This window comes from Lentinus tigrinus (genome assembly GCF_003813185.1).
Source record: "Lentinus tigrinus ALCF2SS1-7 unplaced genomic scaffold L226scaffold_14, whole genome shotgun sequence".
NCBI lineage: Eukaryota > Fungi > Basidiomycota > Agaricomycetes > Polyporales > Polyporaceae > Lentinus > Lentinus tigrinus.
The window spans coordinates 416,057-440,429 of NW_027137923.1; the positions used below are offsets into that span (position 1 = coordinate 416,057).

At 54.5% G+C, this 24,373-nt stretch overlaps 11 protein-coding genes across 11 annotated transcripts; 4 read left to right on the plus strand and 7 right to left on the minus strand.

The window, feature by feature from the left end:
• The first annotated feature begins 377 nt into the window (after positions 1-377).
• Positions 378-1,135, plus strand: L226DRAFT_535688 (uncharacterized protein). The gene is made up of 3 exons (XM_067680964.1): positions 378-520; positions 582-597; positions 656-1,135. The coding sequence occupies exon 3, from the start codon at positions 726-728 to the stop codon at positions 1,041-1,043; it is 318 nt and encodes a 105-aa protein (XP_067534792.1). The 5' UTR covers positions 378-520; positions 582-597; positions 656-725; the 3' UTR covers positions 1,044-1,135.
• An 11-nt stretch (positions 1,136-1,146) lies between these two features.
• On the minus strand, positions 1,147-1,697 carry L226DRAFT_86183 (uncharacterized protein). The gene is made up of 4 exons (XM_067687290.1): positions 1,511-1,697; positions 1,435-1,439; positions 1,255-1,374; positions 1,147-1,196 (listed from the first exon to the last, which is right to left on the minus strand). Exons 1-3 carry the CDS (start codon positions 1,635-1,637, stop codon positions 1,261-1,263), a joined length of 246 nt encoding a protein of 81 aa, XP_067534793.1. The 5' UTR covers positions 1,638-1,697; the 3' UTR covers positions 1,147-1,196; positions 1,255-1,260.
• Positions 1,665-2,577, plus strand: L226DRAFT_571674 (uncharacterized protein; the record flags this gene model as incomplete). The annotated part of the gene is made up of 7 exons (XM_067684578.1): positions 1,665-1,697; positions 1,756-1,801; positions 1,861-1,877; positions 1,943-2,018; positions 2,089-2,205; positions 2,277-2,401; positions 2,506-2,577. 7 exons carry the CDS (start codon positions 1,665-1,667, stop codon positions 2,575-2,577), a joined length of 486 nt encoding a protein of 161 aa, XP_067534794.1.
• Positions 2,578-4,195: 1,618 nt separating this feature from the next.
• On the minus strand, positions 4,196-5,799 carry L226DRAFT_613604 (uncharacterized protein). Its single transcript, XM_067686528.1, has 9 exons — positions 5,645-5,799; positions 5,466-5,529; positions 5,301-5,410; positions 5,150-5,240; positions 4,852-5,013; positions 4,774-4,789; positions 4,661-4,709; positions 4,548-4,600; positions 4,196-4,478 (listed from the first exon to the last, which is right to left on the minus strand). Exons 1-9 carry the CDS (start codon positions 5,654-5,656, stop codon positions 4,211-4,213), a joined length of 825 nt encoding a protein of 274 aa, XP_067534795.1. The 5' UTR covers positions 5,657-5,799; the 3' UTR covers positions 4,196-4,210.
• Positions 5,800-8,353: 2,554 nt separating this feature from the next.
• L226DRAFT_546139 (uncharacterized protein) lies at positions 8,354-9,448 on the minus strand (the record flags this gene model as incomplete). Its single annotated transcript, XM_067682399.1, has 4 exons — positions 8,354-8,481; positions 8,536-8,794; positions 8,847-8,966; positions 9,032-9,448. The coding sequence occupies 4 exons, from the start codon at positions 9,446-9,448 to the stop codon at positions 8,354-8,356; spliced, it is 924 nt and encodes a 307-aa protein (XP_067534796.1).
• Positions 9,449-9,612: 164 nt separating this feature from the next.
• On the minus strand, positions 9,613-13,003 carry L226DRAFT_509421 (BRE1-domain-containing protein). The gene is made up of 15 exons (XM_067678217.1): positions 12,771-13,003; positions 12,570-12,713; positions 12,439-12,520; positions 12,211-12,392; positions 11,958-12,161; positions 11,768-11,905; positions 11,533-11,709; positions 11,302-11,481; positions 11,104-11,249; positions 10,682-11,051; positions 10,480-10,629; positions 10,293-10,424; positions 10,047-10,238; positions 9,929-9,995; positions 9,613-9,875 (listed from the first exon to the last, which is right to left on the minus strand). The coding sequence occupies exons 1-15, from the start codon at positions 12,918-12,920 to the stop codon at positions 9,766-9,768; spliced, it is 2,424 nt and encodes an 807-aa protein (XP_067534797.1). The 5' UTR covers positions 12,921-13,003; the 3' UTR covers positions 9,613-9,765.
• A 333-nt stretch (positions 13,004-13,336) lies between these two features.
• On the minus strand, positions 13,337-14,006 carry L226DRAFT_86335 (uncharacterized protein). The gene is made up of 4 exons (XM_067687291.1): positions 13,777-14,006; positions 13,645-13,725; positions 13,499-13,588; positions 13,337-13,446 (listed from the first exon to the last, which is right to left on the minus strand). The coding sequence occupies exons 1-3, from the start codon at positions 13,962-13,964 to the stop codon at positions 13,519-13,521; spliced, it is 339 nt and encodes a 112-aa protein (XP_067534798.1). The 5' UTR covers positions 13,965-14,006; the 3' UTR covers positions 13,337-13,446; positions 13,499-13,518.
• Positions 14,007-14,280: 274 nt separating this feature from the next.
• L226DRAFT_535696 (cytochrome P450) lies at positions 14,281-16,840 on the plus strand. The gene is made up of 8 exons (XM_067680965.1): positions 14,281-14,892; positions 14,944-15,076; positions 15,142-15,330; positions 15,385-15,793; positions 15,846-16,117; positions 16,181-16,309; positions 16,374-16,517; positions 16,582-16,840. Exons 1-8 carry the CDS (start codon positions 14,703-14,705, stop codon positions 16,649-16,651), a joined length of 1,536 nt encoding a protein of 511 aa, XP_067534799.1. The 5' UTR covers positions 14,281-14,702; the 3' UTR covers positions 16,652-16,840.
• Positions 16,661-18,114, minus strand: L226DRAFT_553358 (mitochondrial 37S ribosomal protein uS9m). The gene is made up of 4 exons (XM_067682920.1): positions 17,268-18,114; positions 17,028-17,212; positions 16,901-16,971; positions 16,661-16,844 (listed from the first exon to the last, which is right to left on the minus strand). Exons 1-4 carry the CDS (start codon positions 18,047-18,049, stop codon positions 16,824-16,826), a joined length of 1,059 nt encoding a protein of 352 aa, XP_067534800.1. The 5' UTR covers positions 18,050-18,114; the 3' UTR covers positions 16,661-16,823.
• Positions 18,115-18,243: 129 nt separating this feature from the next.
• L226DRAFT_487798 (uncharacterized protein) lies at positions 18,244-21,431 on the plus strand. Its single transcript, XM_067677210.1, has 16 exons — positions 18,244-18,395; positions 18,447-18,557; positions 18,612-18,674; positions 18,742-18,863; positions 18,918-19,076; positions 19,134-19,222; positions 19,273-19,382; positions 19,436-19,530; positions 19,588-19,643; positions 19,702-19,936; positions 19,991-20,179; positions 20,240-20,473; positions 20,529-20,645; positions 20,701-20,903; positions 20,961-21,000; positions 21,053-21,431. The coding sequence occupies exons 1-16, from the start codon at positions 18,356-18,358 to the stop codon at positions 21,260-21,262; spliced, it is 2,073 nt and encodes a 690-aa protein (XP_067534801.1). The 5' UTR covers positions 18,244-18,355; the 3' UTR covers positions 21,263-21,431.
• Positions 21,263-24,284, minus strand: L226DRAFT_535699 (cytochrome P450). Its single transcript, XM_067680966.1, has 16 exons — positions 23,856-24,284; positions 23,725-23,795; positions 23,646-23,675; positions 23,550-23,586; positions 23,434-23,493; positions 23,365-23,377; positions 23,246-23,314; positions 23,130-23,196; positions 22,704-23,082; positions 22,398-22,635; positions 22,313-22,327; positions 22,183-22,257; positions 22,068-22,123; positions 21,882-21,997; positions 21,639-21,815; positions 21,263-21,580 (listed from the first exon to the last, which is right to left on the minus strand). Exons 1-16 carry the CDS (start codon positions 24,145-24,147, stop codon positions 21,542-21,544), a joined length of 1,734 nt encoding a protein of 577 aa, XP_067534802.1. The 5' UTR covers positions 24,148-24,284; the 3' UTR covers positions 21,263-21,541.
• Positions 24,285-24,373: the final 89 nt, after the last annotated feature.

Here is a 24,373-nt window from a genome sequence, read left to right on the forward strand (position 1 = left end):
AGAGTCCTTGCACCTGTCTGGCACCGCCGTCGGCTCTCTCGTTTGAGTCACCCCCGCGTTGCAAGCTCGGAGTTATTGCGCGCAAGTCCGTACTTCGATCGTCGCCAGATTGCGACGTTGTCGGCTCTCGCACCCTGACATTCTGAAGACCGCGCGTGACTTTATAACGTCTGAGGGGACTCGGGAATCGATAGTCTCAGCGTCGGTGAACGCAAAACGAATAGCGAGGTTGAGCACTGGCACAGTAAAAGCATGCCAAGCTCGAGGAAATGCGGAGGAGTTAACTTGCCGCCGGCTTCGGGTCCGCCTCGTCCTGAATCTGATGCCACGTGGGTGCAGGCGCCGAACGCCGTCCCTGACCTTTCTCCGTTCCTCGTCATCACCTTGCACCCTTGCTTCGCAAGCCTGCGCGAACACTTCAGCTGACGATTTAACCACATCATATTTTCCAGCTTTCCCGGCGTCGCTCATACCAGACATACCTGGACAGTCCGTCGACAGCACCCGGAGTCTGTTCCCAGTACGCACGCCATTTCCCCGTCACCGCCCGTCCAGGGTGTCTTCTGACCCGTTCCCAACAGAGATCGCATACGCACCGTGCGCACATCTGCCCATATCAATCCTTCTGCTCTGTTCACCTGCCGTATTCTGACAGCCTCTCCTCTCCGAATTACGCAGCCATGTATTCCTCTGCGATCAGAACCCTTGGGCGAAGCTCCCGAACCATGATCCACCTCAGGATGATGTCTTCTGGCCTCGTCCGCCCAGCGCCCCCTCCTCTTCCCCGCGAGCAGCAGCGCGAGTTTGAGGAACTCGTCCGAGCCGCCCAGGCCCCCCTCTCCGCTCCCGGCAGGAGCCACGCCGCCCAAGAAGAGGCAGACATGGCCATGCATCCTGATGCACGCGCTCCGCTGCAGCCTGAGTTCCAGGGCGACGTCAACCCTGCGACAGGCGAACAGGGCGGGCCCAAGCGCGAACCAGTAGGAAAATGGGGCGAAGGCGACGGCGACTGGAGCTTCAAGGGACGGGTATCTGACTTCTAGCGTGCACGAAGCAGATGTGTAAACGTACTAGGGCAGACACGAATTGCCGTGTATCAATTGTCTTGAAATTCGGCTGTTTCGTTGACACTGGCAGTCCGACTTTGTGAGAGTTGGAATACGGACTATGTAGACACTGACATCAATTGGTAAGTACTAGCCGAACCATGATTATCTCAGTCGTGGTCTCGCAGACAAACAACTGTTGACTAACTCATTACTAGGCCTCTGAGCGGCCTGTTCTCCGATGTTTCACTTGCCCTCGGCCCCGGACGCAGGACGAGTGTGCGCCTTTCGACGGATTTGGCGGAGGCGGGCGCTCCCGTGAGTGCATCTATAAGCCGCGTAACCGTAGTTTGTCAGAGCATTTCTTTTCTTGGCCATATACGCCTACGATATCTTCGGAGCAACGACCACAGTCAGTCGTCTTAGGTTCCGTAGTCCAGCTATTTGAGAGAGTCCGCGAGTACCTATAAGCCGTGAGAGCGAACTCCCACTGCTATTTCTTGCATGTTCCGACGTCTTGCCCCTGGAATAACCCTCACTGTTGCACGCGCTCGACCCTTCACACCTTCTGCTTCTCTCAGACTCGCTCATTGCTACTATCGGAATCACTCACCCACAATGTCGGATTATGACGAATATCGCTGGAATCGGGTGAGCTTTTGTCTGACTCCCATGGGTTTCTCCAGTATGCTGAATCATATCTACATAGCTTTCGGAGGGAATGTCCTACTTCCACAATCACTTCAAACACGAGTGTACGTCTACCGTTATAAAGATATCCGAACGCAAGCACTGATCACCCGTCACTCGATAGTCAACGTCCTATACGAGGTACGCCTCAGCTTCCAACGTGGTTCGATCGTGCATCGCTGAGCGTACGATAATGACCTTTGCAGCTCGCCGATGGGTCGTTCAACAAGCGAGGGATGTCCCTACCGTCGTACCTCCGCATGGCCACCCAACTAGGAAAAGGTCCAGTTCATTCCAACCGCAGATCTAGCGCTAGTAGAGGCAGTAGGAACTGATCTGCAAAGCGCTCCAGGCCTGACCGTGCATCACACGATCGAAGAACGACACATCTTCCCCGTCCTCGCAAAGCGAATGACTGTATTCCAGGACAACGACGTCCACCTCAAGTCACACGAGGCCATCCACCACGGTGGGCACCATGCAATGTACCCTCATGCTCCCGTCAACCATGCTCATTATCCAAAACTCCGACTTGTACAGGCGTGGAAGAGCTCACAAAGAAAGTCCGCAAGTGGCTCGACGAGCCGTCCACGTACGACCCGCAGGAGATGCGCGCGTGCCTCGATAGCTGGCGGGAGGTGCTCTTCAGCCACCTTGACCAAGAAGTGAGTACAACTTGTCACGTCAGGGCCGTAATGCAGATAATTCCGATCGGAATATCACTCTCGTTGGCGAAACGCGAGATGCTGACATACCGCCCGAAAATCAGGTCAAAGATCTTTCCGGGGAAAACATGAAGAAATACTGGACGCTTGAGGAGGTCGAGCGGATACCGATGTGACACCCTCGGATGGGTGTCCGAGCCCGAGCCCGAGTCCGGCCCGGGCTGCACGGTTTTCCCGTTCTCTCCGGCGGACGATCCCCCGGAGCACGGCCAGGTCCAGTACGACAGAAGAGCCGAGGCTTCTCCGAGTGGTATGCAGTGGCTGCTTTATTGCCGAGTTTCGGGTGTACTCTACAATGTGATCGCTATCGCAGAGTGATGCAGAAGAAGCCCCGAATTACGGTCTGCGAGACGTATGTAGTGTCTCGGAATGCGCACGGACTCGAGCATGGCTTCGAATTTTGCGGCTTGTGGGATGCCAGGATGCGACTTTTATGCCTTTAGTGGGTGTCTCGACGTACTCTGATGTATCTGGACGGCTGCTGACCTAGAGCTCGGGTTGAATCCTCCGAAATAGGTGGTGCAGTTGACGTCCTCATGCTGAATATGATTATTGAGAAATCTCCGGTACTCGATGTCGCCTCCCGAAGAATTCGCTCCTCTGACTCGAGCCGCCTAGGTTCTTATGGCAAGTTATAGTACGTTTCTTCACCCTCGGAAGATGCCACAGCATGTTGGTCCCGGACTTGCAGCGAGCGGGCGATATCGGAAGCCCGCCATCAGACTACGAAGGTCGCGGGGTCCATGTCATGCTCAGGCGTGGTCTATCACTGCAGACATGAGCATCGATCAGCTCGAATGGGACAGCTCAGCCTACCTTCGGGGTAGTTGCGCGGAACTTCTAACAAGTTGGCCGTCTTCGGGAAGCACGACTATGTCCGTGCCCTCCTCTAGCCTCTTCGCGGTCTTGACCATCTCCCCTCCTATAGTCCGTACATGATTGCCCGCTTCCTCTCGACAGCGCCCAGATTGCTTCATGTCCCCCCCCCGTTTCGTTTGCTCCCATTGCGATCTTTCCCGACCCACAACAACATTTCTGCGACCTTTGCAGTGCCTCACCCATCCGGACGCCGCGGCGTCCTAGGCCACGGCGGTGGCATCCCATTTAGCCGCCGTGAACTTCGTACGGGTGAGAAATACCGCCGCGGTAAGCATCACAACTCAACTCAATACCTCTTCCCTAACGAAGAACTCACAGTCGTGTCTTCGGCGGAATTCGTATCCTAAATCGCGGCCCCACATACTGGCCTCGTGTAGTCAGTCGCTTCTGGACTGAACGGAAGCTACTCACGAACTTGCTGCATGATGCGTTCCGTCCGCCAGGTGCGGCGGCCACGCAGATCCAGCTCCCCGCCGAAGCATTGCCTGCTGCGCACCTCAGGTCCATCCGCGACTGTGCTGGCCGCACGGAAGGCACCCTTTCTTGGAACACGAAGACGACGCAGCAAGAACGGAGTCGCCTTTGGGAACGGTGCGGAGCCTGTCTGTATGACGTCACCGCATTCAACACTGTGTACTTGACTAAACGTCGTGCGCAACAAAGGAAGCGGCCTTTGCGCTTCTCTGCCGGGACCATCGTCGAGTCCCGCGGACTACGAGAATTCAGCGGCTTAGCGAGAAGAGCGACATGTTGGAGGCACTGTCGGAGGCATCTAGTCAGGGCGGCTGACTGGAGGAGTTGTACGTGTATGGCGATTTTGTGCAGAATCACTAACATCTTTATTCCGACTAGACCATTAAATCCAGTAAATTAGTAACCCTTCGTCGCTTCCGCGAATGTGTCCATCTCGTGGCCTACTTCGTCGCACTCATATTCGTCTGATGCGTCTTCTTCAAGCCGTTCGTCCTCAAACCAGGTGTCGCCCGGGGAAGGAAGCGACGACCCCAACGAGCCAATTGCCCTGGAAAAGTGGATGGAGTGCTGGCCAGCGGACGAACTGGACAGTTGCGAATCGGCTTGATATTGATGGATTCCTTGCAGATCGAGGAGGAATCGCGATACAAGGATCGTGGTGATTCTACGGCGGAATCGCAGACTAGCATTAGCAAGCAGCGACGTAGTCCAGTAACAGGTACTTAGAACGTACGGGTCCGTGAAGAGCGTGACATAGCTGATGGATGAGTTCGTATCGGAGGCGATCTGAGGCAATGTGTCATGATAAGTGTTTGCGGGGAACATACTCCAATTGCAGCAGCTTACCGAGAGCATGGTAAAAAGCAGGTGGAGAACGTTCAGAATTGCGAGGACACTGCAAGGACAAGGTGAGTTAGGCAAAGATTCGGAGGAACTTGGAGGCAAGTTGGGGAACCTACAGAAAGTACAACGTTCCTGATATAGTGTCCCGGTCTGAGTCAGCTCAGAGACAATGGGAGCACAAACGAACGGCGCACCATCTCGAAGAAGTGTTCCTGAATAAGTATCATGACGTTGGGTCTGTTCACCGGTGCCGACGGCAATTCGCGCCAATTGAGTGGTACGATATGCTGTGCGCCAGGTTACGCCCAAGACAATGAGGTCCGCAACGATGAGACAGGTCCTAGAGGCGATAGTGACTAGGGGGTAAGTCAGGACATCTCGAACATGAAGTGAAGAATTGGACTAGCAGGTTACGAACAGCTGTGGAGTCCGATTTGATGAGTACGATCACGAAAGTCTTCGACTTGAACTTGGGTTTAAGTTGCCGTACTTACTCTTTAGCGAGCTGTAGCGTGGGTACAAGCACCTCATTGACGCATCCAAGTATTGGTGTTATTTCGGTGCTCAACCAATGATAACCAGCCTACATGAGATGAGAATCACCAGTGCGCGTGTGAAGGAATTCAACTTGAATGGAACTCACGAAATTGATCCCTATAGGCACGGAAGACAACAAGAAGACGAGCATTCCCAAAGCCGACCCGAGGTGCCAGTGATGCGGGCACAGCGCGTATGTTCGTAAGCCAGAAAACACTGCAGCAACATTTTCTGAGAACCAGCGCATGGAACTTGCCATAGGAGAACTGACCTGCCCATGGAAAGTAAGATAGCAAGAGAAACGCCCGGTCGGCTCTCACAAGGATGGCACAGCTGGCGCCGAATGCAGTATCAGTCGCGCATTGAATGGACTTTCGACCGAATGCTACACCTCTGCATTGGTATCACCGTGAACTGTCATGAATGGTATAAAATTGTGGGATGACGAACCTTGTCAGACATCGGGTTCGGAAGTGAGGACGTCTGAGACAGCAGCGAGAGATATCTATTGGTCAGAAAGAGGACAGACGCTCCAGTGAGCCTTCCTTTCCAGAAAAGGTTGATCTCCCGAGGAAGCTGAAGGAAGTATTCGAAGAGTATCAAGGCTGCGGTTGAAGAGATAAACATGACTTTGAGCGACCGTCAAGCGAGTCTCGTATAATTTCATGTATAACGCTTTACTTACTAGCCGCCGCGAAGGTGCAATAGTCGCTGGTCACGCTGACGGATGTGTACCGAGTGAGTGTAATAATCGCAATATCGATGCCGGGAGAAACATACATGCTCTGGAAAGCGGAGACCATCTTGCAGGTTGAGAGCCGGGAGGGAAGTAAAGGGGAGGAAGCTGGTGGAGTCTTCTTCACAGGGCGGGCAGTTCGTTGTACCGTAGTATAAGTACACAAGTTGTGTGTTTATCCTGATCGTGGGTCACGTCCGAAGCATGACCCCCCCTTGAGTTTGATACAAACACGCTAGAAATAGTTGGACGTACATACCGTAACATATCTCCTGCGCATGCTGTCGGCTGACCTGATGCCAGGGGTTAGGCTCAATCTATTGCCATAGCGCTGCAGAAGTTTTCATGATGTTATGATTGCGAGTCTGAGGCGACCTGTATCTGGTATCAGGGGCGAAGATGAACTTTGCTGCCACTGACAGAGCGGCGATTGCAGGCACATAAGATAGGAATGGTGAGGCTCATTAGAGAGCAGATGACACCTTCGCAAAGTAGGCATAAGAATGATGGCCCTCGTTCCGACGTTGAGAGACCATTGAACAATTATGCGAAGCAGTCCGACACAACTCACCAAGTTGATCCATATAGGCACGGAAGACAAGAGGACGAGCATTCCCAATGGCCATCTGAGGCAAGGTGGGCACAGCGCAGATGTTCGTAAGGCAGAAAATACTGCAGCGGCGTTATATGAGACCCAGCGCATGAGTCATGAGACAAACTGACCAGCCCAGGAAAAGTACGGCAGCAATTCAACCACCGCACTGGCCTTCAAAATGATGTTACAGCTAGGTCAAATGCGGTTTCTGTTGCGCGCCGAACGGACTCTTGACAATACAACACTCATGCGACGACGAACCTTGTCAGATGTGGGGTTTGTAAATCGAAGTATCTCAATCAGAAGCGACAGGTATTTGTTGCTCAGAAAGAGGACGGATGCCCCAGAGAATCTTCCCTTCCAGAAGAGGTCAATTTCCTGCGGGAGGTGCGCCAAATATTCCAAAAATACAAGGCTGCGTAAGAGATGGCAGGGACTTTTGAGTATACCACCAGGCTCATGCATAACGCCAAACTTACTAGCCGCCGCGACGACACAATAATTATTTGTCGCGCTGAAGGATACGTGCCAAATGAGTGTGAAAATCGCGGAATAGACATCGAGGACTTGACAACGTACATGCTATGAAAAAGGGCCGCTGTGGAGGACATCTTCTAGGATCCGGTTCACGTCTAAGCTGGCCAACCTCGCCTTTATATCGTCGAGGCCACACGAGCAAGGCGCAAGGACCAGAGCAAGAACCTTCGAACGTGGTTCCATCCATTCATCAAGGTACGACTCGTGTCGGTTTGACTGGCCCAGTACATAGAGCGGCGATGATATCTGGATAGAAGGAGATGACGAGAAAGAACGAGGTCATATGACCATGACCACGGTGACACTGAAGCCTAAAATTGTACACTTGGTAAGATCCCGATCTCGCTTCGATTCGGGGCCCCCGCCACGCTGCAACGGTCAATGCATGTTAGATTTGCTAACTAGTTTACTCGCAAGCTCGCGCCGCCCATTCCAAACCGCTGCCCTGCTCGCGCCAAAACCGATGACCAGTCAATGTCATCGCGACCACAAAGACTTACAAGTACGACCAGCGCGTAAAGGAACACAATCTACACGCTACAACCGAAGTTGAACATAAATATAATCCATAGTTCCAACGTGAACGTGAATATTATCGGCAAGTGTTCCAGTGATTCTCGTAACAAGGACGTAGCAATAGGACGGTGGTACAGTATTATCACATCTCCATCTCGGAACCATCGTCATCTATCATCGAATCCATCCTGTCCACACCTCATGCGCCCCGCGCAGCCTTGCTCAACAGCGCCCACACCGTGAGCAGGAGCAGGCACAGACAGGACATCATCAGCCACGCCTCCCCGCGGGGCTGCGCTCAGCAGCTCGAAGAGTCCCTTCTATTCAACGTCCGGCACTTGGCCACAAATCGTAACTCCACCGTCGCGAGGTCGACCATCCCCAGTAGAACGCCGCCAGGGGTCTCCACATAGCGGGGTCGCCGAGGTCGGACCTTACCCCACTCGCACCGACACTTCCAGTGGGAGGAGCGGGCCCTCGAGCCCAATGGCGCTAGCGACGAGCACCAGTTGCACCGGTCCAACGTTGCCACGGCCAGAGACTCTTGAGTAGGAATGCATGTGATGTTGAACGGCTTGAGGGCAATGCGGCCCGCGCCGGCTCCCGAGAGCGTGCACAGGCGCTACAACCCGCTACGTATCGCCTGTGCGCATGAATGCGGGAACGATACCATCTAGTCCGCAGTCGTTGGAGCTTGAAGACGCGTAGACCCCCATGAGACCTGAAGCAGAGTACTTACACCCAAGCGCACCCGATATTCATCGGACCATGCTGCTTAGGTGCGTCGTGGTATTCCGCCCCTTCCGGTGGTACCTCTCGCTGTCGTAGAACTCGTTCCGCGTTTGATCCCAGGAATACCACTTGCAGACATTGCCCCGCCCCGTACACTGGTAGCAGTAGAAGCTTTCAGACAAGTTAGACGTTTCACCCAAATGCAGAAGTGCGGAGGTTGCATACCAGCCCGACTCGCACCGCGAAAGCCACGCATCGACGCCCGAGTTCCACGTACGCCTCTGACACCACTACCGCGACTAACTGTCTTTGCCGCCTCAGCCTTCTCCCGCTCCAGTCGTTCACGCTCCTCTCGTTCCTGGCGCTCGCGCTGCTCTCGTTCTCGCCGCTCTCGCTCTTTCTGCTCGGCGAGACGACGCTCCTCCTCTTCGCGATGCTCTCGCTCTATCCGCGCTGCCTCTTCGCGCTCGAGCTGTTCTTCGTCCTATACGGTATTTATGAGATTGGGGACTGCGCACATGGAAATGAACACTCACCACGTCAGCACCTTGCCATCGCTCATCCAGGATGAGTTTCGTAATCTTCTCGGATCTGGACAAGATGCGGACGTATTTGTCGAGCAGTGCATTCGTGTGTTCTAACCGGGTGGCCACTCTCTAGAACCAGTGGCGATGGTGCAGGTTAGGGATACAAACATACTGGAAACAGCCCATGTACTCACATCGGTACTAGACTTGGTCTCACGCAGCGCATCCTTATACACCTCGAAGGCAGAGTTCAACTTCTTCAGCATGAAGAGATCGTGCTGCAGCTTTTCCTCGCGCGTCTTCACGGCAAGTCGCCTCGCCTTCTCTAAGTCTTCCTGCGTCATCGTTGCGTCCATTCCACCTTCGTCCTCCTCCACATCATCGTCCGCAAGGGCGCTGTCATCTGGCGGAGGCGCGAGCAAACTGAATGGCCGTCGCCGCGCAGACTTCGACTGAGGTCGATCAGACAGAGAGAGCTCTGAGATGGAGAGATCGTCTCCCCCGGGGCCAGTGCGAGTCGAACTTGACGAGCTTATGTCTGGGGTAGGTTCTGAGAGTAGTCGAGAACCACTAGCAGGCATTTGGAAGTCGGATATATCGAAGGAGTCCATGTCATAGAAACGTCGGTGGTCGATGGGAGAGAAGAAAGGTGTTTGGCCCCAGCACAGATCCACCAACAAACGCGCGTCGCGCCCAACTCGCGATCACGTGGCTTCGTTCTAGGACAATGACACTGTCACACTCGCGCTGTTCGGTGTCAACCACAGTGCAAAGAGACAGGAGATGGGGTCATAATCAATTCTGCAACAACTGCAAGGAAGAGTATGTATGAAGATAGCAATGAAAGTAATAAGGTACAGCAAAAGTGAAGAATCCACACAGAATCCCGCGGCGTCCACTGCAAGTCAAATCCCGCATGTAACGACCGTCACTGCAAGTACAGTTGCTGTACTTCGCCCTGGGAGAAAGGAAGGTTGCACGCCGGACATTTGCGTTGTCGTGTTGCTATCCGCGCGTCGACGCACGCTCTGCAGAATGCTGAATGCAAGTGTCAGTGAAGGACAGCAGAGATGGTGCGTGGAGATACGCACTGTGCATGCACTTGGTGATGACAGTATTGCGCATGTTCTGCTGACACGTTGAACATTTGAGCAAACTCTGCAAATGGCGTTAGATGTGACACGAGCAGCGTGGTTTGACGATGCATACCATGCACAAGTCTAGCTCGCCCTGGAGTTCTACCTCCTTGTCGCTCGACTCGGACGAAGCAGGAGCCAACTTGAGCTTCGCTGCATGCTTCTCAGCGTCCTTCTTCGTCTTCAAGAGGCTTTCTTCGAGCTTCCGGAGTTCTGTGCGCTTCTGCTCGATTGCTTTCGTGTTCTCTGCGAAGGCAACTCGGAGCTGTGACGCGAACGTCAGCTATCGGGATGCCGGGAGGTGAACCGCCAAACCAACCTCATCTGCACTCTTGCGCTCTCCTTGCGCACGGAAGTGCCACTCGTTGACTTCGAACTCGAGGGCATTCCCGCGCTCCCTCTGCTCCTCCGCCATCCTCTTCCAGAGCACAACCTCTTTCTCCAATGTACCCTGCACATGCGAAGTTAGACGGTTGCTTCGACAATAGCGTACCCGGGAGACTTACTACTCGGCTGGAAAGGTTCTTCTCGGTTTCGCTCAATTTCTCGATGGCCTTGGCAGCTCTGTCGAGATTTTGAGCGAGCCGCTTGCGCTCCCCATCGCTCGCATCCTTGTCACGCATACACAAGAAGAACCTGTTTTCCGCCTTGGCTTTCTGCGGAGACTAGTTCAGTAATTTGGGCAGAAGATACCACGTGAACACGTACCTCAAGGTTCACCTTGCCGATTCGCTCGTCCGCAGCGGATAGATCGTAGACCTTCTTCTTCAACTGCTTCTCGAGTGCCTCCCAGGCAGCAGAGAGCTTGTCCAGCTCGCCGTATATGGCCGTTTCGGCTTGTTCACGCTGCCTGTCCTGCAATTGGAGCTTGTCTAGTTCGTCCTGCTTCCGCTGCAGCTGCTCGGAAAGCTGAGCTGTCTCAGGAGGCATGGAAGACGCGTCGCCATACACGGTCTGGTACTTGTCCAGCTGCTTTTGAACATGAGCGAGCTGTCTCCGGACTTCAGCCTCGTTTTTGGCTGCGTCTCCGTGGCTAGCAAGTGTCTTCTCGAGGGCTGCAACACGTTCCTCTGCAGCACTGGTACACGATTAGTCAGCTTCAAGTCGAATCATAAGACTACTGTACATACGAGAGCCGTCCCTTCAGATCCTCGACGTAAGACTGGTCTTCAGACGTGCTCTGCCAAAAGAACGCCATGAGATCCTCGTCACCTGCATTAGCAGCCAGACGAGCTTTCAGTCTCTTCGTCTCCGACTCGAGAATGGCTATGCGGTCCTGCGTGTCATTGAGCGTCTGGTGTTTTCGTTCTCACCAAGTTAGGACATACCTCACGAGCCTCCGCTAGCGCCTTGAACTCCGCGGCGGTAGACAATCTCGCTTTCTCTTTCTCCTTCCGCTCATTGTTCTCCGCAGTGACTTGATCACGTTGCGAGCGCAGGCGGAGTATCTCGCTATCTCGTTTGCTGAGAGTCTGCTGCAGTTCGTTTACGGCAGTGTCGTTGGCAGACTACAGCCTGCTTAGTATATGCACTCTTGATACCTGAAGTCGCGAACGTACCTTTAGACCTGCCTCGAGGTCAGAACGAGAAGTCATGAGGTTGTCCAGCTGTTCCTTCAGCTTGCCCGCTTCAACCTGTGATTCTTTGGCTATATGGTCAAGCCGAGAGGCGCGTTCTTGAAGAATCTTGTATTGACTAGACTCCGTGACGAGCTCATCGGGGAGAGTCTTGAGCTGTACGGATCTCGTCAATAAGCAAGGGCGCAGACGGTATATACAGTGGAGGACTACACACCTGCAACTGCGCCGTCTGCAACTGTAGCTGCAACTCCGTGTTCTCCCGTGTGAGCTCCTCAATCTTTGTTTCGCGGAGACTGGCTAGGTCTTTCCATTCCTCAGAGTCTAATGAGTAGGTTCCATTAACGGGCGGCGGCTACGTCAGGTCAGGACATGTGGCATGCAATATTCTTAGAACCAACACTCACTCCAGGGGATGAGACCATCTCTGTAGTCGTACTGTCAGTCGGCTCTTCCTTCGCGACTGCGTGTCCCGGCGTCAACGACTTGCTCTGCAGCCGATCTGCTCGTTTCTCGGCGGCCAATAGCTGTTCATAATAGCTCTGCCTCTGTGATTCCGAGTCACGCAATCGCGCGCGTACAGAGGACAACTCCGATTGAAGAATGGCGCGCTATGAGAAGTCAGAATAAAGATTCGTCAGCAGGACATACATAGCGTACCTCAGTCTCCGCCTCTTGGCACCGCGTCAACATATCCTCACTGGATGGCCCACTATGATTCTGAGAACTGATGCTGACAAATGCCTTGACAATGTCCGAAGTTGTCTGCATCTTGTCTCGGAGGACTTTGATGTACTCTGGGTCGGCTTCGGACGAAAGACGAGCAGTAAGGTTATAGATGCCTATATGCGAAGAGTGTGAGTACCCCGTGCCTCGCAGGCCCAGCACCGGAGAACGACTCGCCTTCAGACTCTTTCTCGAGTGAAGGGAGGTCCTCCGGCTTCACGAGGGAGCGAATTGTCCCAATCAACTGCGCACGGCATGAGGGGCGGAGTCAAACGCGTGTCACTGGTGCTCACCTGCGTCCAGCATGCCTCCAGAGCAGCCAGTCCCGCTTGGCACGTATTGAACCGCCTCTCCAAGTCTGCTACTCGCGCCTGACTCCTCTCCGCCTCGCGCGAATAGTGCCTCATTCGCCTAAAGATGGCTTCCTTCCGGAACAGCTAAATCTCGCGACGTGAGTCTCACACAGTACAAGCACAAATCAATAATCACAGCACCTCAATGTTGTCGCCCTCCTTGGGCTCGTCACCACGGGATGTCGTCGTTCCGTTAGGATGACTTGGCGAGGCACGGTCGTCCGAGACAGCTCGTTTCTTGGCCCGTGACTGTTCTGCATCGTCTGCGTGTGGTCTCTTCTTGGTTTCCATGGCTGAGAAGGGGGAGAAACTGGTGTTGAGCGAGCAAAAACACCAGCCACAGTGAGCTCGAGAAGGAAGTCGACGACCAAGGTACTCCGGCCAATTTCGAACTCCGCAAAATGTTTAGCGTTGATTATAGGCGCCCATTCCTGGTTTGTGCTCCTTCATTGTTCTGGTCTTTCCTGGGCCCCCTCACCCTTGCTCTGAAGTCCCAGCCCTGGGTCTGTCCAAGTCTCGCTGTGCTTGGATCGCCCTCCGATGCCGGTCGATTTTTCACGGCAATCCTGGCTATTGATGCATTTACCAATTTCTTGCAATACTCATCCTCGCACGACAAATCTCCTTGAGCTCAAAGGTCGCGGTACGACCACTTGAAGCTGCAGGACCACAACAGGTCGCATTCGGATGTATTATCGCATCAATAGTTTTGCAATACCGCACAGCATTCAAGAAGTCCATCCGCTTGCACAAAGTCCGTAAGTACTTCACTCCAGAATGGTGAATTGCTAGCCGAAGTTGCCTGAGTCACCGTATACTAGACTATTGCATTAGTTGCGTGTTTGGGGGGCTCCCTCTCGGATACTCACGCAAGATGCTGTAGTCGTGGTCAGGTAGGACCCACGGCACGGTCACTTGGATCCGGCCAAGCATGATATCGAAGTTCGTCTCCAAAATCACTGCCAGTAGCTTGTCAGGATCTTCTTGAAGACTTACTCAAGTATATGAGACGCACGAGGGGTGGTAATGTTCCCTCTTCCTCATGAAGATCCGGTCGACGGGGTTGATGATGTATGGCGGCGGGTCTGACACGTCCCTGCGAGTCCTCAGTGAATACTGAGATGAGCTCTTCGAGAGTGACACTCACCAGGTGACATTGTGTCTCTGTCCTTTGTACCATACTGTGCCTGCATGGGGGTAGAGGACCGGAGGATCGAAGACGTCCTTCCGATCGTGAGTACCTAACACCCCTGCTGCTCCCAGTTGGCAGAGTAGGGCAAGCATCACGAATAGAACCACCACCGACCTAACTAACGATGTTGTTCCGCCACGCATATCCAAGGCTGTTCGATGTCGAGGATGGAGAGTAGTCGCGGGTACGTAATGGTTTACTTTTCATCCTTATAAAAAGTATTCTTACGTCCTTGACAGGATTTCACAGACTCAGGCCATGACACGACCCGAAGTCAACCTGTCCAGCTGGAATCCACATCCCATCTAGACGATGTCCCTCGGTGCTATTGGAGTTGACCTCGTTCGCGAGATGAACCCGGGTGTCTGCCTGGGCGTGTATAGCAGATAACATATACTTGTAGTTGAATACATCTGCGATCACTATCTCCGAACCCATCGTGAGACCAACGGGCGTTCCGCTCGTCGTCCATAGCGCGGAGCTAAGGGCATCTCCCTCGGGTTCTGGTAGACGCTTTGTATCGCTCATTCTTTCTGGGCACGTCCGCTGACATTCCTCCACCAGGTCAGAAGCAGCGTGCATAGCGCCAGGTTCATGTTGTTCCCGTGCTCGACCCCTGTCCGCCGTGGGACGCACAAGATGAAACCGCATACGATGCGCTTGCACCTCCGCTGCCGGGACCAAATGCCTGCTAGCTGCGCGCTATTGTTGTCGGCCGTGTGGGCACGGTAGCCGTAAGTATCCCGCAACTTTGACGTCGAAGGTCTGCAGTATGAAGATCCCGGAGAGCTTCCCAGCATGCCCATAATGGGCGTCTTATCGAAGGTGCCGTGCATATATTACGCGAACAGAGGAATACGTACTCTCAGAACGCTGTAGCCATGGCGTACCCTCTTGCACTGAGTCTCGTCGCTGCAGGTCTCATCCTCATTCTACTCCGTTCCCGCCGGTCCAGTCGCCGACGTGGACCTCTACCTCCTGGCCCCAAACCCCTCCCTCTCCTCGGGAATCTGCTAGACATCCCTAAAGATCAGCCTTGGATCAAGTATAGGGAGTGGGCTGGGAAGTATGGTGAGCAGGCTCCCGACGTGAGGTCACTAGTTAGTTGACGTTTGGATTCAGGGGACATCGTCAGCCTGCAGCTACCCGACAACCAGCTGTTAGTTATCTTGCACTCCCAGCAGGCGGCAACAGATCTCCTAGACAAGCGTTCGGCTACTTACTCAGATCGCCCGAAGTCTCTCGTCGTCGACTTGTATGTTTATCTCGTTGATCACATGCAGCGATATACAACTGAACCGCCTCATGCACTCCTCCAAGGATGGGGTGGAGCTGGAATACGCCGCTCCTACCGTACGGCGAAGAATGGAGACGGACGCGCCGTGCATCCTGGCAGCACTTCACAACGAAAGTTGTCTCCAAGCACCACCCCATCCTCCTCCTCGAGACCCATCGCTTCCTCCGTCTTCTGAAGGCAGAACCAGACCGGCTTCGTGAGCACATGGAATTGTAAGTAGTCTATCTGCAGTAACTAGTGGTTGCATGCTCATGTCATATGATAAGTTCATTCGCGGCGGTCATCTTGAAGTCCATGTATGGCATCGACATAACTCCCGAGGATCCGAAATACGTCTCTTTACTCCATGATGCACTCGAGGGTCCCACTGAGGGTTTCATGGCGGGTAGCTTCCTTGTGGAGAACATTCCGCTCCTACGATATGTTCCAGCATGGGTTCCCGGTGCAGGCTTCCAGAAGAAGTTCGCCCGATGGAGACGTCTCGTCGGCGACCTGCTCAATCTGCCCTTTGCCGAGGCGAAGCAAGCATGGTTACGTGGAGAAGGGAACCATTCAGCTGTCCACGAGATGCTCGAGGCGATCTCCCAGGCAGACCTTAGCGAGGAGCAGGCAGCTGACGAGGAACGAGTTGCCAAAATTGGTGCTGCAAATACATACGCTGCCGGAGCAGATACCGTGAGTCCCTTACTTGTTCCCTTACTTGCCAGCTGTTTCATGCCCGCGTCAGACCTTCTCTACACTGCTGTCGTTCTTCATGGCTATGGCGATGCACCCCGAGGTCCAGAGGAAAGCTCAGGCTGAGCTGGACGCAGTCGTCGGTCTCGATAGGCTCCCCGAGTACGGTGACCGGGAGTCGCTGCCCTATGTGAATGCCGTGTGCAAGGAGGCCCTCCGGTGGCAGAACGTCGTCCCGCTTGGCGTCGTGCACAGGTCCATGGCAGATGACGAGTACAATGGCTACTTCCTGCCGGAAGGATCGCTGATCCTCACCAACGTCTGGTCGGTTGCGTACAGCGGTCTGTGGCACTGAAGCTGAAGCTGATCATGACTCTGCGTGTTAAGGTCGATCCTGCATGATCCAAACACGTACCCGAACCCAGACGCATTCGTACCTGAGCGTTACCTCAAAGATGGCCTCCCGAACCCGGACACTCTCGACCCAGGCGACGTTGCATTCGGCTATGGGCGCAGGTGAGCACCGTGCATGCCAATGTGGTTCCTTACGGCCTTCACTAAGATGGAGGACCTTTCACAGGATATGCTTAGGTCGGCATCTCTCAGACGCGTCCCTGTTCATAAACGTCGCCTCGGTTCTGCACGTATTCAACATTACCCCGCCGCTGGACGCCAACGGAAAACCGAAGAAGGTTGAAGTCAAGATGTCTACCGGATTCCTATCGTAAGTGGTATATCAGACCGGTCTGATCTCGCTGAATCCCTTGCCATTTCGTCACTGTACCTAGGTATCCGTCTGGTTTCACATGTACGATTGAGCCTCGTTCACCATCGGCTGAGGTACTGTTGCGCGAATGAGTAGCTATCCCGGTTGACAAGGCTTCACCATATTAGCTGTTGCTCTCATAACATATCTGTTTCGCAGACAACGAACTCGATAGTCTGAGCAGGAAAGCGTAGATTAAGACAACATGCGTCGACATTATATGACTGTAGCAGATGGCCTCTAGGGGCCCATGGTAATACCACATCAACGCTTGACCCAAGTGTACTGCAAAGAGTGCCGGTGTGAGAAGGCGCGACACGAGACGAACCGGAGAGACGTACCGCCTTGCGAGCCTTAGCCCTACCAGTCTTCTTACGCTCAACCATACGAGGATCACGCTTGAGTAGTTTGGCTGGGGAAGACACATCACTTTAGCTCGGGTACGGCGGTCAGTGTGGATCAACGAACCTTTGCGCAGGAGAGGCTCAGAATCAGGAACATGTGCGGCGAGGGCCTTGGCAATCCCCAAGCAAACTGCACCACTCTGTCCTGTGCTGCCACCTCCTCGGACGAGAGCAAAGACGTTGAAGGCACCAATGAGACCCGCAACCCGGAAGGGCCGCACGATGCGCTCACGGTCACTGACATGGGGGCTGCAGTAGATTCGAATCACGCATTTGTCGATGAAGTAACGAAAAATGCACTCACAAGTACTCGGCGAGGGGAATGTTGTTGACGAGGATGTTGGTGGTAGGCACCTTGACGGGGGCAGGAGCAAGGGACAAAGGACCTTGCGTGAAGCCCGAGATACCCATTGCTGGCGTGGACGATGCTGGTGCACTTGATGCAGCTGCTTCCGAAGACACGGACGACGAGGCGACTGGCTCGTCCTCTGGTGACGGTTGCGCCGCGATGACCCAGACACGCGCGGTACTCTCCTTCCTCCGCCCGATTGTGTACGACCGCCCGAACTCGTCAAACTTGACCGGCTTCCTCTTTCCCCGAGCAAGGATGGCCTCCTTGTTATCCCGCTCGAATACATCCAGGACGTGCTGGATGCGTTCGGCCAGCTGTACGTGACCGGCTATTTCCGCAAGTCGACGATACTCGTTCAGCTGGTTGAGCTGGGTGAGAAAACGGCGGTAGCGTGACGTTGTGAGGTTGGCGTCCATGAGCTCGGCGAGGTCGACCTTGTTCTTCCATACCGGACGGAGAGGTGGCAGGTTTTCTCGGGCGAATTTGGGAAGGGGGAGAAGCTGGAGCTCCTGCAGGGCGGTACGAGTGTGCTTGGCAGCAGTTTCAAGGGCAAGAAGCTGGTCGTAGTAGTTGGCTCGGCCGGTGTAGAAGGTGGGGGATTCGGGTTTTGGTTTCGGAGGGGGTGCCCTAGCCCGCTGGAGGCCTTCCAGGGAGGCAGGAGGGACATACGCCGCGGTCGCGTATGCCCTGGAGCGAAGTGCGCTCCTCCAAGCGACATGTCTGGCGACGTTCATGGCGAAGACGACTCACCGCGACCAGACCGTGACCAGCGTCGTCCAAATGCGCGTGCTCGCTGTCGAGTACGATGTGCAAGGTCACCCAAGCGCCAAGGGCGACTTTCAGTGCCGTGGGATCAACCTGCCTTTCCGGACGACTGCGAGTGTCATAGACCGGCTCGCGAACCTGAACGCGCCTTGGACATCCGCGACGTGTAACTCCTTTCTTGTTGTCTATATCTCGGAGCGGGTCTCTCGACACTTGCAACTCTCTGCGGCTCTGCGCGTCGACACACCAGACCATAACCAGCAGGCACTTTGAAGATGGCACAGAACTTCTCTGGTGCTCTGGCGACTTGGAGGGGTACGCAAGGCGTGCTATACCACAGCGGAGAAGGCGTTGATGAATGAGCAGATGTGAACTTCTCTGAGCTCCAGATACTGCTCGAGAAACAGAATACCGAGGTCATAGAGAATCAGAAGGAGAGCTTGGTTGGGCGTAAAGCATTAGCTGAGCGTACGAAAGGTATGCTCGACTATACACATTTCAGAGTAGCTTATTTACCAATTATCTTCACAGAGGTGAAGAAGATCCATGATGCAGACAAGGCGAAGCTTTCGGAATACAGAGAATTAGTGAAATGTGCGCTGTCATCGCTGGATTCCTGCATGTGGTTCGTCCGCCCCGAATCTGACTCCCGAAATATCAGCCTACCAATCCGAGATTGACAAACTCACGAAACGCTCTAAGTTCGCGGAGAGTGCACTTGGCCATGTCTTCAGGGTCCTTGCTGAGGTCCCGGATCCTTACCCTCTTCTAGAGGCCGCTGTGGTACGTGCGCCGTTGAAGTTCGTGGACCTCTCATGAACGCGCCGTATGTCTCAGGACCAAGCTGTGAAAGCAGCTGAAGTAGGAGACCTCGAAGCAGACCTCCGGCGGGCTCGCGAAGAGAACGCCGAGTTGCGTAAACGACTCAGCGAAGTCTCTTCCCTCGAGGCCGCGAAGAAGAAGGCGGACTTGCGCGTCGAACAGCTGGAGCAGAAGGTACGTGCATCTCTCCGCTCAGCATAGTCGTAGCGCGAATTGTGACGAATGTCGTAGATGGATGACCTCATTCAAGAGAAGGTCGCGCAGAAGGAGAATGAGCTGAATGCGACATACGACGAGAAGATGAGGAACTACGAAGAGCGGTACGTGGTTATTCTGTGCACCCCGGAGCGACATTGACAGGGTTAACCAGGGAGCAAGACCTGCAACGGCAGCTGTCGTTGACCAAGAATCAGCTCCGCGACCTCCGCATGTCCCATGAGTCCAACCAAGCCAAGCTCTTGGACCATACTCAGCGTCAAGGTACGCCATCGTCTATAATGCAGCGTGCGAACACGCATTGAGGTACCAGGAAGACCACGAGGTCGTTGCCAAGCTCGCCGAACTGGACATGATGGTGGCCGACCTGGAGCATGCCAACAGCCGTGTCGCTACCGTTGAGCGTCGTAACGTGCGTGCCCCACCACGAGGTGTAGGAACATGTTACTGACTCCAATCTATCTAATAGGAGCTTCTCCGTGCTGAGATTGAGGCAATCAAGAGTGGGCACGAAGGCACGGCTAGGTATGAACTTGGGACTCGGGGACTATTGATTGTGCTGTGTGCTCATATCATCCGACAGGATGCAGGAGTATGAGATCAAGATCGCCGACCTGGAATCCGAGACCGACCGCCTTTCTCAAGCACTTGAGGCGCAGAAATCGGCAACGGAAGCTGCGCAAGCTACCGCTGCGAAAAAGGTGGAGGAGCTCGGAAGAGAGGTTCAAAATAAGGCGGCCGAAGTCGACCAACTCAAAACGAAACTCAAGCAGTATTCGGACTACGATGAGATTAAGCGTGAGCTTGAGATTATGCAGGCAGGTTTCGTTTGTATATCAGTTCATACCTTGAGCTGAACGCCCGCTCTGCAGGAGGTCGAATTCGCAGGTTTTGAGGGTGACGATGATGCCGAGGACGACGCAACGTCGAATGGAGACGCGCTAGGCTTGCATCTGCCTGACACTAGCGCGGACAAGGGGAATGGCCAGCACGGCAAGTCGCTCGAGTTTCTGCTTGCAACGAAGAACAGACGTATCCTTGAGGAGCTCACCAAGTTCAGAGTACGATTGTCCTTCCCTCACGCCTGATTCATCGATACTGACTCTCTCTTCTGCTCGTAGGTATTACACGCTGAGTTGGAGTCTGCACTGCAATCAGTACAGTCGCAACTTGAGGCGACTGAGTCCGAACTCGAAAGGCAACGTGCACTCAACGAGAAGCTCGAGACAGATCTGCTGCATATGGACCAGCGTCAGCCCGAGGGCGGCGTGAATGGTGCCAGTGCCTCACCTGCGAACGGCACGTCTACTCCTGTCGACGTGTTGGCTGGACTCGAACTGGGCAAGAAGAGTACCGTACGTCTGAGCAATGCGAATCGGTGTGGCGTTTCGTGCTGATTGAACCGGACAGGATGCTTCTGCTCGAACTACGCCCATACCATTTGCTCCCTCTGCGGATACGTCCATTTTGCCCATCGTCACGAGCCAGCGAGACCGGTTCAGGCAGCGGAATGCAGAGCTCGAAGAGGTCAGTACATTGAGTAAGCGTCGTCGATGGCGTGCTTACCTTTTGGCCTCAACAGGAACTGCGGAAACAGTTTAACATCATCTCAGAGCTGCGTGCGGAGGTTAAGAGCCTGCAAGCGGACAACCTCAAGCTGTATGAGAAGGTCCGGTACATGCAGAGCTACCGCGAAGATTCGTCGGCACGCCCGTCAACGCTAGACCCCATTCCATCAACTGCTGCCGGTCGTTCGGACGACATGAGCAAGTATCGCGCGAGATAGTGCGTGCACCCCTGTTTAGTTCTCATCTGCACTGTTCGATCTGACATGCGCTACAGCGAGGAAGCCATGAATCCATTCCAAGCATTCCGCGGAAGGGTACGTACTCACCGCGCCCGTCCATGCATCCCGACGCTCACCCATGTGGCAGGAAGCGACACGAGCGTACGAATCCCTCAACGTCCTCGAGAGGGGAGTGCTCGTGCTTACGCGTGCGATCCTGGGCAACCGGCGAACACGGACTGCCTTCATCCTGTATGCGATAGCGCTGCATCTGCTGGTGATGTTCACGCTGTACGAGTGTACGACGTCGTCGGGCTCACAGCTCCAGCGGCACGCGAGCCCGTATGGGAACAGTTAACTGGCACATACGTATACTACTGGACGTGTTATTTTTATGTCGGACTTCTGCTCAACTCGTACTGTACATCTATTCTCTGCTTCGGACCGTCCCTACATCGCGTCCTCAGGTACGCACACCAAGTCACAGGCAGGAAATGACCAAGTATAGAAAACGACCACAGATGCACAGTATCACTATCTGATTTAAGTGCGATTATGTTCAAACGAGAGTGAAGGCGATACTCGAACCAAACACTGAGCACTGAGCACTGAACGATTAGTCCGACTCCAACCAAATTCAATCCGTCGCCTCAGTCATCTTCACCCAAAGCCCTCCCTACGAACGTCGCGCCGTGTGAGCATCTCATCAACTCCCGGGCATAGAACATCCATACCTTAGCATACATAGTCAGATGGTTGCCCATCCACACGCGGTCGGTGCCATCAGAGCCCGGAGAATCCGCGTAGCCGGGAGGCGTGACGGACTCGGGCGCAACCTCTGGCGTGAATTCGATTGCGGAGAACTGCTGGACGAGGCGCACGAGCATGAACGACGCCTCGTTATATGCGAACTGTGACGCGACGACGTCAGCCAGGGTACATATGAGGTGAAGGGGGGAGGGGGGAGAAGGACATACCTGCTGGCCGAGACAGATGCGGGGCCCGGCGTTGAATGGGAGGAAGATGAACGGGTTGGGCGTGAGGTACTTTTGCACGCGTTCATCGATGAAGCGGTCCGGGTCCCAGGTGAGGGCTGAGAATTCATCGAGAATGGGTCAGTGAGAGGCCGAACCGGGGCAACATTGATGCAGAGGCGGCCGCACCATCAGGTCCCCACAAGTCCTTCCTGCGATGCATCATGAAGACGGAGTAGATCATCCTGAAGAGCCCGGCGGCTGAGTGAACCTCTCCCAGCTACTATGCGGACTAAATACGTACTTCATACCCGCGGGAACGAAGATGCCCTTACCTCCCGGGGTAGTCGGAGGGAGCACGGTGTCCTTGATGGCATGCCTAGGGCGAAGAACATGAGAAGGAGATAAGAGAACGCATCTGCGAATCGTCATACCTGATGTTCATGGGACTGGGCACGATCAAACAAGGACGAGGTTAGCGAATAGCGGGAGAACTGAGAGGGTGGCAGATGTGCATACACCGGGGGGTACAAGCGCAGCGTCTCGTTGATGACGGCGCGCAGGAACTTCATGTTGCGAATATCATCGTACGTCGGCCTGCGGATGGGTCCCACGACGTTGAGAACTTCTTCCCGAAGACGGTTGAGAACGTCCTTGTGCTCCGCGAGACGATAGACGGCGAATGTGAGGGTGCAAGCAGTGGTGTCACGTCCGGCCAAGAGGATGTTGAGGGTCTCGTCACGGATGATGTTGTAGTCTGTTCACCCGCAGATGAGCAACACATTATAATCAAGATGAGATGCAGGGGCAAGGGCAATAACACACCATCCGTGACCTTCAACAGCTGGCTCAACAGCGTATCCTCATCCGTGACCTTCTCGTCTTCAGGACCCTTATTTGTCTTCTTCTGTAGCGCGTCCGTGAGAATGGGGGCAATGAACTTGTCGATCGTGCTCTTCTGCGCCTCGACCTTGTCGTGCCAGAACTCCACCAACGGCCACCAGTCCTGGAAGCGGCCACGCTTCGAAGAGGCCAGCTGCGCGTTGTAGAAGGCCGACGCAAACTCGTCCGACGCTGGCTTAGTCGTCTGTGTGCGGGCGATGTCAGACGTGGGCGGATACGGGAGGCCGGCCGATAGGGAGCGGACGTCCTTTCCGAAAAGGAACTCCGTTGCAGAGTCGAGGGTGAACCGCGAGACGAGGTCCTACGAGATGATTAGTGGGTGGTCGAGTAGAAGGAGGGGGGGCGAACCTGCCAGTCCACGGCGTAACCCTCCCGCAAACGGATCTTCATTTGCCGCAGAGCATCATTTGCGTGCCTAAGAGGTGTAAGCCGCACGCGCCGGAGCGAGACCGGATTAGAATTACCTGTCGAGCATTTCGAAGTGACTGATCCTATCCTTGCTGAAGAATGGCCTAGTCATAGACCGGTGGAACCTGCAGTATCGTTTAGTGCCACACCTCGATCAAGCCCGACCTATACTCACTTCCACATCTCATCTGCATGAACGAGCGCGTGAGTTATCGTCCATGCACAGCGATCAGGCAAGACGTACCGTCAGCGTTGAATACACCGACACCGAGAAGGCTCTTCATTTGGCTGCGGAATCCAGGGCCTGAGATAGGGTCAGCGCCAGCTAACCGACGAGGCCGTTCAGCATCAATTACTCACCCTTCTGGAAGCTCGCAAAGTCCGTCGCAAGGATAGCCTGCGACGATTCGAAGCGTCAGCAGTTTTGTCTCTCTCGAAATCCCATGGACCATGTACCTTCACATGCTCGGGTTCAATGGTGAAGAACTGCAAAAGCGCAGTCAGCATCAAAAGGCGACAGCGACGATGAACGCACCCGCTTGAGGGAATACAACTGAAGCACAAAGGTGTTGCCGTTTATCTCGCACAACCTGAAGAGGAAGTCGCCTATCCGAACGCATGGTGAGTATTACTACCTACGACCACTGGGGCACACGGCACACATACGTGGAAATTTATCTTCTCCAGAAGGTTTGACATCCTTTCTGTTGGCACGAACAGCGACTTCTGCGCCCAGCGCGGCTGCAGCTCGCCTTGCTCTCAGATCGGCCCATGCACTGCGGCCAAAGATGAACACCGGGAAGGAGGCGAAACAAGCTGCCACAACCACCCAGACAGGCAGGTGCACTCCAGAAAGACGGCCGACGGCGTAGGCGGCCAAGACCGTCACGACGGGGGGCGTGGCGATGGCAGGGAGGTGGTGTAGCAGAAAAGTCGGACCCGGGGGCAAGTTTCGCATGATGAACTTGGAGAATGGGTAGTCCGTAGTGCGGCCGTGCTGTTATACCCTGAGCTCGGCGTTGGTTTGCGAAGTAGGCGTCAGCAACATTTACACACGTATGCTCCCAATGCCGACTAGGGGGTCGTGTACAGACTAGGGTAGCTAACAGTCGGGGGCCTGGAAGCTATGTATTGCTGCGGCTGTGCCCGGCTCTCCGGCAGCACCCTTTCGGCCCGGAAAGCGT

Bases quoted from the DNA above. Each gene is read 5' to 3' on its own strand.
- L226DRAFT_509421 (XM_067678217.1), bottom strand. From the start codon at position 12,920: ATGGAAACCAAGAAGAGACCACACGCAGACGATGCAGAACAGTCACGG. The intron at 11,906-11,957 runs GTGAGTGTTGGT...GACCTGACGTAG, and splicing joins AGATGGTCTCATCCCCTGGA to CCGCCGCCCGTTAATGGAAC. The intron at 11,482-11,532 runs GTACGTTCGCGA...AGCAGGCTGTAG, and splicing joins ACCTCGAGGCAGGTCTAAAG to TCTGCCAACGACACTGCCGT.
- L226DRAFT_86335 (XM_067687291.1), bottom strand. From the start codon at position 13,964: ATGCGTGGCGGAACAACATCGTTAGTTAGGTCGGTGGTGGTTCTATTC. The intron at 13,726-13,776 runs GTGAGTGTCACT...GAGGACTCGCAG, and splicing joins CAGAGACACAATGTCACCTG to GGACGTGTCAGACCCGCCGC. The intron at 13,589-13,644 runs GTGCGTCTCATA...AGCTACTGGCAG, and splicing joins AGGGAACATTACCACCCCTC to TGATTTTGGAGACGAACTTC.
- L226DRAFT_535699 (XM_067680966.1), bottom strand. From the start codon at position 24,147: ATGCGAAACTTGCCCCCGGGTCCGACTTTTCTGCTACACCACCTCCCT. The intron at 23,796-23,855 runs GTATGTGTGCCG...GCGTTCGGATAG, and splicing joins TGGAGAAGATAAATTTCCAC to GCGACTTCCTCTTCAGGTTG. The intron at 23,587-23,645 runs GTACATGGTCCA...GAATCGTCGCAG, and splicing joins TTGAACCCGAGCATGTGAAG to GCTATCCTTGCGACGGACTT.
- L226DRAFT_535696 (XM_067680965.1), top strand. From the start codon at position 14,703: ATGGCGTACCCTCTTGCACTGAGTCTCGTCGCTGCAGGTCTCATCCTC. The intron at 15,077-15,141 runs GTATGTTTATCT...CACTCCTCCAAG, and splicing joins AAGTCTCTCGTCGTCGACTT to GATGGGGTGGAGCTGGAATA. The intron at 16,310-16,373 runs GTGAGCACCGTG...GACCTTTCACAG, and splicing joins GCATTCGGCTATGGGCGCAG to GATATGCTTAGGTCGGCATC.
- L226DRAFT_553358 (XM_067682920.1), bottom strand. From the start codon at position 18,049: ATGAACGTCGCCAGACATGTCGCTTGGAGGAGCGCACTTCGCTCCAGG. The intron at 17,213-17,267 runs GTGAGTGCATTT...AATCTACTGCAG, and splicing joins ATTCCCCTCGCCGAGTACTT to CCCCCATGTCAGTGACCGTG. The intron at 16,845-16,900 runs GTACGTCTCTCC...CACTCTTTGCAG, and splicing joins GGGCTAAGGCTCGCAAGGCG to TACACTTGGGTCAAGCGTTG.
- L226DRAFT_86183 (XM_067687290.1), bottom strand. From the start codon at position 1,637: ATGAGCGAGTCTGAGAGAAGCAGAAGGTGTGAAGGGTCGAGCGCGTGC.
- L226DRAFT_613604 (XM_067686528.1), bottom strand. The intron at 5,411-5,465 runs GTCAGTTCTCCT...ATGTTGCTGCAG, and splicing joins ATCTTACTTTCCATGGGCAG to TGTTTTCTGGCTTACGAACA. The intron at 5,241-5,300 runs GTGAGTTCCATT...CATCTCATGTAG, and splicing joins TGCCTATAGGGATCAATTTC to GCTGGTTATCATTGGTTGAG.
- L226DRAFT_487798 (XM_067677210.1), top strand. From the start codon at position 18,356: ATGGCACAGAACTTCTCTGGTGCTCTGGCGACTTGGAGGG. The intron at 18,675-18,741 runs GTGCGCTGTCAT...CCGAAATATCAG, and splicing joins ATACAGAGAATTAGTGAAAT to CCTACCAATCCGAGATTGAC. The intron at 19,077-19,133 runs GTACGTGCATCT...CGAATGTCGTAG, and splicing joins TCGAACAGCTGGAGCAGAAG to ATGGATGACCTCATTCAAGA.
- L226DRAFT_535688 (XM_067680964.1), top strand. From the start codon at position 726: ATGATCCACCTCAGGATGATGTCTTCTGGCCTCGTCCGCCCAGCGCCC.